At 49.5% G+C, this 11034-nt stretch overlaps 1 protein-coding gene across 1 annotated transcript; it reads left to right on the top strand.

The window, feature by feature from the left end:
• Window positions 1-4357: 4357 nt before the first annotated feature.
• LOC110152266 (cathelicidin-3-like) lies at window positions 4358-6490 on the top strand. The gene is made up of 4 exons (XM_020915898.2): window positions 4358-4555; window positions 5180-5287; window positions 5449-5520; window positions 6125-6490. Exons 1-4 carry the CDS (start codon window positions 4358-4360, stop codon window positions 6287-6289), a joined length of 543 nt encoding a protein of 180 aa, XP_020771557.2. The 3' UTR covers window positions 6290-6490.
• The last annotated feature ends 4544 nt before the right edge of the window (window positions 6491-11034 follow it).

Genomic DNA, 11034 nt, shown 5'->3' with positions numbered 1-11034 from the left:
TTTACATCTCTTTCACTATCTCGCATATAGGGTCATCGTTACCATCTTTCTAAATTCCATATATATGTGTTAATATATTATATTGGTATTTTTTTTACTTCACTCTGTGTAATAGGCTCCAGTTTCATCCACCTCATTAAAACAGATTCAAATGCATTCTTTTTAATAACTGAGCAATATTCCTTTGTGTATATGTACCACAGCTTTCTTATCCATTCGTCTGCTGATGGTCATCTAGGTTGCTTCCATGTCCTGGCTATTATAAACAGTGCTGTGATGAACACTGGGGTACACATGTCTCTTTCAATTCTGGTTTCCTCAGTGTATATGCCCAGGGGTGGGATTGCTGGGTCATATGGCAGTTCTATTTCCAGTTTTTTAAGGAATATCCACACTGTTCTCCATAGTGGCTGTCCTAGTTTGCATTCCCACCAACAGTGTAAGAGGGTTTCTTTTTCTCCACACCCTCTCCAGCATTTACTGTTTGTAGACTTTTTGATAGCAGCCATTCTGACTGGTGTGAGAAGGTACTTCATTGTGGTTTTGATTTGCATTTCTCTGATAATGAGTGATATTGAGCATCTTTTCATGTGTTTGTTAGCCATCCGTATGTCTTCTTTGGAGAAATGTCTGTTTAATTCTTTGGCCCATTTTTTGATTGGGTCGCTTATTTTTCTGGAATTGAGCTGCAGGAGTTGCTTGTATATTTTTGAGATTAATTCTTTGTCAGTTGCTTCACTTGCTATTATTTTACCCCATTCTGAAGGCTGTCTTTTCACCTTGCCTATACTTTCCTTCGTTGTGCAAAAGCTTTTAAGTTTCATTAGGTCCCATTTGTTTATTTTTGCTTTTATTTCCATTAACCTGGGAGGTGGGTCATAGAGGATCTTGCTATGATTTACATCAGAGAGTGTTTTGCCTATGTTTTCCTCTAGGAGTTTTATAGTTTCTGGTCTTACACTCAGATCTTTAATCCATTTTGAATTTATTTTTGTGTATGGTGTTCAAAAGTGTTCTAGTTTCATTCTTTTACAAGTGGTTGACCAGTTTCCCCAGCACCACTTGTTAAAGAGATTGTCTTTTCCCTATTGTATATTTTTGCCTTTTTTGTCAAAGATAAGGTATCCATAGGTTAGTGGATTTATCTCTGGGCTTTCTATTTTGTTCCATTGACCTATGTTTCTGTCTTTGTGCCAGTACCATACTGTCTTGATGACTGTTACTTTGTAGTATAGCCTGAAGTCAGGGAGGTTGATTCCTCCAGTTCCATTCTTCTTTTTCAATATTGCTTTGGCTATTTGAGGTTTTTTGTATTTCCATACAAATTGTGAAATTATTTGTTCTAGTTCTCTGAAAAATACCGTTGGTATCTTGATAGGGATTGCATTGAACCTATAGATTGCTTTGGGTAGTGTACTCATTTTCACTATATTGATTCTTCCGATAAGTGAATGTGGTATATTTCTCCATTTGTGTCATCTTTGATTTCTTTCATTGGTGTTTTATAGTTTTCTATATATAGGTCTTTTGTTTCTGAAAGGGCTGTTTCTACCTTCCCAGGGCACCCATGGGCAGATGGAAGACCTCGACTAGGGCATGCCAGTCAGTTGAGAGGGAACACAGAGGCACCCAGGAAAAAGGGAGGAGTGTGTGGGCTTCATGTGAAGGGCCCTGTCATCCTCCATCCTCCCAAAGTTGATGTCTGGATGGGCTCAGCTCACTTCCTGTTTGAAGATCGTGATCTCAGGAGGCTGATCCTGAGATCTTGAGGGTTTGCAAGTCTTTGTCCTGGTAGAAAAATGAAAGAGGATTTGCTTTCCTGATGTACCTGAGGATTCCAGAGTCCTGTTTGGGGAGAGAACACCCACTCAGTCTCTCTGCTGACAGGTCTGGTCTGGGACCCAGCTGCCCTCTCTACACCCATGTCCCCAGTAAAAACTCACTCACAAGAATGGTACCCATGCCCCACAGTCTGTTCACTGCCTGGGGCTTGGCCTGAACCTGGTTCTCTTCTGCAAAGCTCAGGCACCTTCCCGCTCAGCCCCAAGGCGGGCCCAGGTCACCTTGTCACACAGCCCCAGATCCTGTGGAGAGGAGCTGGTAGGAGGTTTGCTGTGCTTGGTGGTGGTGAGAGTTGGAGCCCGAGCTTGGCTCATCTGAGGCCCTTGAAATGATTGGGCTCAAGGCTGACTCAGAGCAGTCATCCTGATGCCCTCCAAGTACTCTGGCTATGGTGTGGCTGGTGCAGCCTCTGTTGGTTTTATGCACCCCACCCCCCCAGTTCCTGGAGGTGGGATGCTGCTGCCCTCCTACCAGCTGATCTGCATCATCAAACCCCCTGCCTGGGAAATCCCAGCCTGGATGAGGAGTTTCCAGGAGGACTTAGCCTCCCATCTCTTGCTTCACCTGAAGTGGTCATTGGGAAGGAGGAAGTAGACCCTGAGCAGAGAGAGGGTCCTGATGCTCAGCCCTCACCCAAGTCCACCCTCACAGCTCATTGCAACCTTCCCTGTTTCCTGCAGAGGGCAGGAGGGAGGGCCAAATAGCCCTCCACTGGTCCCCGAGTGGTGGACAGCATGCTGGGTCAGTGGAGGGATTGGGTCCCCCACTGGGTCTGCCATTTCCTAGCGACTGGTGGTGTCCTTGATTGAAAGATTTACCTGTGGGTCTCATTTTCCTTGTCAACTGATCTACACAGAGAGCTGGTGGGTGTTCCCAGAGTTCAGGGCACTGTTTAGAGCTGGGTTTGCATTCCACTTGCCCCAGAGTCTCAGGGACTGGAAGGGTGGCTGGCAGGAGAAAAGGAGGGGGTGATGCAGGATCAGGGCTCCTACCCAAGTTTGTTGGGGGTGAAAAGTGTATGTGGACTTCCCAAAGACCGGCTGTGGAGTTGGGGGCAACCTGGCTGAGGACAATGGTATGGTGTCTCTCCTGAGAAGAGCTCTGTTCTGACAGGCAGTGAGGACTAAACCAGGATCCTGGAGGCATGGAAGGCTCACACTTGGCATCACAGGAGGTGCAGCTTGAACCTGGCAGAGGACATGCCACTGCATCCAGAGAGGATGGACGAGGGGACTTCAGTCTGAAGTCTGAGCAAAGGCAAAGGTGCACAGGCAGGAAGGCACAGGGAGGGTGTCAGGGTTTCCAGTCACCCAGTAACCATGTGTATTGCTAGCTATTTTCTATTGCAATCATCTCCCTTTCCTCCTTTTACTTGGGAAAAGGATACAGCTTGACCAAGGTGCCTCTGAGACAATATCTGGGCTGTGTAACCAGATTTCACAAAGCCCAACTTTCTTTCCTTCTCCAAGACTGAGAGGGCATCCAGCACCGTCCATCCAGGCTGCTACTTTCCAAGGCAGCCTGGCCAAGCCCCCAAGGGTCCCACAGGGCAACTGAGTGCACGAGCCACCCCAGGCCTCCTGGGCACATGGTGCTTCCCTGCTGGTGATGGATTAGAATGGGCTTCATGGTCTCAGGACTCCTCTGTCTCTTGGGCACACTGTTTCTCCCAGCTGTGCTCTCTTGTCCTCCCAGTGGGCCCCGCCCCCCACCCCCATCGGTGTCCAACCGGAGCACTGGGCAGGGAGTCACTGAGGTCAAATCAGAAGGGATGTCCTGAAGTCTCTGCGAGCCAAGAGAAGTTTCCTTGTGTGGTTGCAGGTCAGGGAGGGCTTCTCAAGGTGAAAGGCAGGTCAAACAGAGGCATCAGGTGCAGAGATGGGAGGAGAGCAGGAGGCTCTGAGGTGGCCTGTGGTTGGGGTGGGTGGGGCACCCTGACACCTGAGAACTGCAGGGCCGGGGTGTGGACAATGATGAGGATCAGTATCCAGACCCTGGTGCCCCTGCCTCAAGGCAGCTGGTCAGTGGCCACATCAGTGGCTGGCAGGAGCCCTAGACGATGGTGTGGAAGGTGGACAGTAGTTAGGGAAGAGCCTGGACACAAAGAAGTTGAACTCTGGGGCTTGTGGCTTCACTGAGAGGAAAGGAGACTGCGGGAGGAGCTGGGCAGGAGTGGAGGGAGGTCAGAGCGGATGTAGACACTGTCTACTCCTTCCCTCTTGCAGGGCACAGCCCACCTGAGCAAGCCTTCCTGTGACACTTCCCATGTGCCCCAGAGAGGCCAAGGTATCAAGAGAGATGGAGAAACCATTTCTTCACCTTGCCCAGGGTCCTCCCTGCCCACTGCCCAGAAACCCCATGAGGCAACAACAAGGACTGTGGCAAGTCCAGCTCACACCCTGGGAGGAGGGCAGAGATGGGGTGGGTCAGAAAGACTCCTGGTTTATCCTTTGTATCAGGTCCAGACTGGGCATAAAAGGATGTTCCTTGGGCTGTGAGGAGACTGACTAGGGACATGGAGACCCAGAGGGCCAGCCTCTCCCTGGGACGGTGGTCACTGTGGCTACTGCTGCTGGGACTAGTGCTGTCTTTCACCAGTGCCCAGGCCCTCAGCTACAGGGAGGCCATGCTTCGTGTTGTGGATCAGTTCAATGAGCAGTCCTCAGAAGCTAATCTCTACAGCCTCCTGGAGCTAGACCTGCCTCTCAAGGATGTGAGTTGGGGAGGGGACTGGGGAGGTGCCATTCTTCTGCCTGCCTTGTCCACGCTGTTACCCCCTTCACTCAGGCTGCACCTCCTGTCAGGAAGGCACTTCTCCCTCTAGGTGGCTCCCACATCTTCCAGAAAACCTTCCCAGACCTGGGTCCCCTGCCAGCCCCAGGCTTCCTGCCTTAGCATCTCTGCTGTGGGAACAGGCGCCCTGCACACCTGGCTCCCAGGACTTCCGGGAGCTCCAGGGATCGAGGGGGTCACAGGCTCTGTGAGGGGACGTCCCTGCTGAAGCCCCCTCTGCACCGCGGTGTCTCCCTGCCAGGGAGGCCTCTGTCAGCCTGGAGATTCCAGGTACAAGCGCTCTCCCTGCAGGCGGCCCTGACCTCCCCCAGCCCCTCTGCGGGGAGGCGCTGCCCTCAGCGCTGCCGTGCGGTCCGCTCCTGCTCTCTGTGAGCCCGTGAGGCCGGGGACGGGCTCTGTCCTCCTCCCCTGGGCTCCCAGCACCAAGCCCAGGGCCGGACACGCAGGGGGCTGGAGAGGCTGCCGTCTGGGTGGGGGCAGGGAGACAGGTCAGAGAAGGAAACATGAGCCCGAGCCCAGTCTCCCCACTTTGATCTTTGACCAGGTGGAGGACCACAGTGCTCGAAAGCCTGTGAGCTTCAGGGTGAAGGAGACCGTGTGCCCCAGGACGAGCCAGCAGCCCCCGGAGCAGTGTGACTTCAAGGAGAATGGGGTGAGCTTGGGGGCTGGAGGCTGAGGGCTGGGATAAATGCTTCTCAGGGAACTAAGCAGGGGCCTTCAGGGATGATCTCCAGCCCTGGGCTGGGAGGAAGGGTGAGCCAGGGAGGTTATGGCCCCGGGGGTTCCAGTTTGACCTAGAAACTCCCCTTCCAGCTGGTGAAGCAGTGTGTGGGGACAATTACCCTGGACCAGTCCAATGACCAGTTTGACCTAAACTGTAATGAGGTGAGTGGCCCCTTCTATGTTGTGCAGATGTTAACAAGGTGGGTTGTGGAACTTCCTTTGGACCAATGACCCGCTGCCCCATCCAGGGCAGAGACAGGCCCTCCTACCCTGGCCCCTCCCTCCCCCGAACCCCAGGTCTCCAGCCCTGGCTCTGCATCCCTTAGAGCAGTGGTTCTCTACTGGGGTCCCCAACCAGGAACTGACATGAGATAGGTTCTCAGGTCCCACCAAGAGCTCCTGAAACAGACTCTGGGTTGAGGTCCAGTCATTTGTATTTTCACAAGGCCCCCAGGGAATTCTGACTGGGCTGAAGTTGAGAGGCATTGACTCAAGTCTGTAATGATCTTTCATCCCTGCTCTAATCCAGCTTTGCTAGGATGGGCTTGTGGCCCTGCAAAGCCCCATGTTGTCTGTGGACCTCAGTTTCTCCACAAGTGTCTGTATATAGGGATTCAACCATATGCTTCAAAGATAACAGCCAGAGGGTGAACAGGGTCCAACACTAGTGGTGTCCCACTTAGAAGGCTGTTCAGGCGTGAAGTGAGGGATCTTGTCTTGACCCTTGCACAGTCTCACAACAAATCTGTTTTGTCATGGTTTACAGCTTCAGAGTGTCAGGAGATTTCACCGGACCCGACGTTTGTCACGGCCAATTATAAGGCCATTGCCATTACCACGGCCAGGGCAAAGGCCAATTATAAGGCCATTGCCTTTTCGGCCACGGCCACGGCCACGGCCATGGCCAAGGCCAGTTCCAGTGCTATTGTGATAATCATTGGGGAGGCCAAAGTCAAGGTTAGCACTACGGCCAAGACCAATGCTGAGTCCACGTCCATTCCCCCTGACAACTCCCATTCCAAGGTTTCCTGGAAAAGACTGAAGGATTGGTCGACATCACACCCATTAAAGAATTTTAATGAATCCTGAGTCCACGGAAGGATCCTAAGGGTCTGATTTGTTTGACTTAGACTTCTAGACGGTGAAAAATAAATTCTTGTGAAAACAACTTTCTCCAGGCTTTAATTTCTACTTTCTTGCCTCTTCCCACTTATTGAGACTGAGTCCTTAACTCTCAGAGGCCTACTCTGTGTGTGTGTGCCTCTGTGTGTGTGTGTGTCTATGTACGTGTGTGTCTATGATTCTGTGTGTGTCTGCGTGTTTGTCTATGTGTGTGTGTATGTATGTGTGAACACAGAGAAACATGAGGCCCCTGTTCCTTCCAGAAGGGCACAGGGGAGGCAGCAGCCCCAGGAGCTCCAGGACAGCGTCTCCACCCTCGGGTCCCTCCCAAGCCCTTCACCCGCCCCTGCCCTCCTCCTCCAACATCCAGTAGGATGTAAGGAGACCTGCTGTGTGTGCAGTGCTGGTGGGAATGCTGGTCCAGCTCACACGGAGCTGACAGTCCATGAGGGGCCAGGCTTCCCACCTTGTTAAACACTCACAGAGACACAGTTCAGTCTCAGGGTTAAGCCTGAAGTTTCAGTACCCAGAATGTTCCACCTGCTCTTGACAAACATAACTCTAGAGAATCCCACCCTTTTTTGGGTGCCTTTTCTTGTTGCGTTGAGACACATCTCTGTTTCTTTACCTGGTCCCAGATTTCAGTGGTAGGTTTGTGCTTACGGATCACATGATATAAAAATCTGCACCATTAAACACAAGTATCTTGCTCATTGTGGTTGGAGATTTCTCCATGAGTGTGTGAGACACACAGAGTGACACACAGATCACATCACTGTTTGCCTCAGTGTTCAGACACTGCCCATGTCCTGCCCACTCCCCATTTTCTAGCTGACCTTTGCTCTGGGGCAGATGGAAGCCCTGGGAAGTTTGAATCCAGGGAGCATCTTCAACTAACCATTGGGGGAACTTGATGGAAAAACATCTCCTCTTTCTCCCTCCTTGGGTATCCCACTACCAGATGTGTCACACCTCTGTCTGAGGTCCCCAGCTGGCTTTAGTCTCAGCCATGCACTTCAATGACCTCTTCATTGAATGTACTCTTCTGACTTAGGCCCTGCCCTGTCTCATGTCTCTACATCCCTGCTCGAGCTTTCTGGAATTGCCTCCCAAACAAGCTACTTCTGCTAAATGCTTGTCTTAGGTCTGCTTCTGAGTCAAGACATAGATTCTGAACCAAGACATAGATTCCTTTCTCTGAGAGGGACAGAGGGCAGGATCTCACAGAGCATGTACTCTGTTACCTGTCAGGCTTGTCTCCTCTTGGTGAACAGGTGGGGCTGAATCAGGAAGGTTAGAGGAAAATAATAGAATGGAAAAGACTAGAGATTTCTTCAAGAAAATTAGAGATATCAAGGGAACATTTCATGCAAAGATGGGCACCATAAAGGACAGAAATGGTATGGACCTAACAAGCAGAAGATTTTAAGAAGAGGTGGCAAGAATACACAGAGGAACTATACAAAAAAGATCTTCATCACCCAGATAATCAGGATGGTATGATCACTCACCTAGAGCCAGACATCTCGGAATGTGAAGTCAAGTGGGCCTTAGGGAACATCACTACGAACAAAGCTAATGGAGGTGATAGAAATCCAGTTGAGCTATTTCAAATCCTAAAAGATGATGATGTTAACATGCTGCACTCAATATGCCAGAAAATTTGGAAAACTCAGCAGTGGCCTCAGGACTGGAAAAGGTCAGTTTTTATTCCAATCCCAAAGAAAGGCAATGCCAAAGAATATTCAAACTACCACACAATTGCACTCATCTCACATGCTAGTAAAGTAATTCTCAAAATTCTCCAAGTGAGGCTTCAACAGTATGTGAACCGAGAACTTCCAGATGTTGAAGCTGGATTTAGAAAAGGCAGAGGAACCAGAGATCAAATTGTCAACATCCGTTGGATCATAGAAAAAGCAGGAGAGTTCCAGAAAAACATTTACTTCTGCTTTATTGATTACGCCAAAGCCTTCGACTGTGTGGACCACAGCAAACTGTGGAAAATTCTGAAAGAGATGGGAATACCAGACCCTACCTGCCTCCTGAGAAATCTGTATGCGGGTCAAGAAGCAACAGTTAAGACCGGACATGGAATGATGGACTGGTTCCAAATTGGGAAAGGAGTGCATCAAGGATGTATATTGTCACCCTGTTTATTTAACTTTATATGCATAGTACATCATGAGAAATGCTGGATTCAATGTTGGATGAGGCACAAGCTGGAATCAAGATTGCTGGGAGAAATATCAATAACCTCAGATATGCAGATGACACCACCCTTATGGCAGGAAGTGAAGAGGAACTAAAAAGCCTCTTGATGAAAGTGAAAGAGGAGAGTGAAAAAGTTGGCTTAAAACTCAACATTTAAAAAACAGAGATCATGGCATCCAGTCCCATCACTTCCTGGCAACTAACTGGGGAAATAATGGAAATGGAGACAGACTTTATTTTCTTGGGCTCCAAAATCACTGCAGATGGTGACTGCAGCTATGAAATTAAAAGATGCTTGCTCCTTGGAAGAGATGTTATGACAAACCTAGACAGCATATTAAAAAGCAGAGACATTACTTTGCTGACAAAGGTCCGTCTAGTCAAAGCTATGCTTTTTCCAGTAGTTATGTATAAATTTGAGATTGGACCATAAAGAAAGCTGAGCCCCAAAGAGTTGATGCTTTTGCACTGTGGTGTTGAGGAAGACTCTTGAAAGTCCCTTGTACTGCAAGAAGATCCAACCAGTCCATCCTAAAGAAAATCAGTCCTGCATATTCATTGGAAGGACTGATGCTGAAGCTGATCAAATACTTTGGCCACCTGACATGAAGAACTGAGTCATTGGAAAAGACTCTGATGCTGGGAAAGATGGAAGGCAGGAGGAGAAGGGGACAACAGAGGATGAGATGGTTGGATGTCATCACTGACTCAATGGACATGAGTTTGAGCAAGCTTTGGGAGTTGTTGATGGACAGAAAAGTCTGGCGTTCTGCAGTCCGTGGGATTGCAAAGAGTTGAACATGACTGAGCAATTGAACTGATGGAACTGAAAGGAACCTCATGTGTCTCACTCTACATCACTCCTCACTGTGGAAGGAAACCCTACAGGGAAACTGAGGGCTCTGTTCTGTTTGTGTCAGTAATACAGGCTTGCCAGAGCCAATTGTTCAATGGTCAGGATTTTTTTTTAGCTGCTTGTTAAGCTCTTAGTGGCTTCCCTGGAAGCTCAACTGGTAAAGAATCTTCCTGCAATGCAGGAGATCCCGGTTCGATCCCTGGGTCAGGAAGATCCTCTGGAGAGGGGATATGCTACTCACTGCAGTATTCTTTGGCTTCTCTTGTGGCTCAGCTGGTAAAGAATCCACCTGCAATGTGGTTGATCTGGGTTCAATCCCTGGGTTGGGAAGATCCCTTGAAGAAGGGAAAGGCTACCCACTCCAGTATTCTTGCCTGGAGAATTCCATGGACTATACAGTCCATAGTGTTGGAAAGAGTCAGACATGACTGAATGACTTTCACTTCCATTTTAAGCTCTTGGTAGCTTCAAATCAGTAGACATTCCTGTCAGAGTATTGATGCCTCCCATGCTCTGTGCTGCCCCATCCTGCCTGTGCTGCTGAGGCAATGAGAACCGCAGGTAAGGAGAGTTGGCACCTGAACACACAGCTGGAGTCTGCTGTTGGTGATATAACTGAGTAGCATGTGTCTTTACTTCCCAAAGCACATACAAGATGTCAAAACCTGGGAGGAGCTGCTGGAAGGGCTGTTTCTACCCTCCCAATGCACCCGTGGGCAGATGGAATACCTCTGCTAGGACAAGCCAGTCAGTGGGGAGGGAACACAGAGGCACCCAGGAAAAAGGGGAAAGAGTGTGTGGGCCTCGTGTGAAGGGCACTGATTTCCTCCATCCTTCTGGAAGCTGATGCCTGGATGGGCTCAGCTCACTTCTTGCTCAAATGTTGTGGTCTTCCAGGAGGCTCACCTTGAGATCCTGAGGATTTGCAAAGATGGGAGAGGGGACTTCAGTCTGAAATGTGAGCAAATATAAAGTTTCAGAGTCAAGAAGGCACAAGGAGGGTTTCAGGCTTACCTAGTAGCCAGTAATCATGTGTATTGCCAATTCTTTTCTACCGTGAACATCTCCTTTTCCTCATTTGAGTTGGGAAAAGGATACAGTTTGACCAAGAGGCCACAGGGGCAATACCTGGACTGTGAAACCAGGTTGCGCAGGGGCCCACCTCTACTTCCTTCTGCAAGGCTGACGTGTAACCAGCACCATCCACCCAGCTGCCACCTTCCGAGGGGCCCTGGCCAAGTCCCTAAGGGTCCCATAGGAAGACTGAGACCAATAGCAACCCCAGAACTCACAACTACATGATCATTCCTCCTGAAAGTTGTACAAGAATTTCCTTCTTGGCCTGTGGCCCGTCTATTGCTTTGGTCCATTATCCTCTCAGCCAGCTGTGTTCTCAAAGCCCCGCACACTGGCCACCCCAGTGTAGTGTCCCTACCAGGGCACAGGACAGGAAGTCACTTGAGGTCAAATCAAAAGAGACTTCC

This window comes from Odocoileus virginianus, chromosome 26 (assembly GCF_023699985.2).
Source record: "Odocoileus virginianus isolate 20LAN1187 ecotype Illinois chromosome 26, Ovbor_1.2, whole genome shotgun sequence".
Taxonomy (NCBI): domain Eukaryota; kingdom Metazoa; phylum Chordata; class Mammalia; order Artiodactyla; family Cervidae; genus Odocoileus; species Odocoileus virginianus.
Note: the sequence above shows the minus strand (reverse complement) of the source record. Positions and strands in the feature narration are given on the sequence as shown.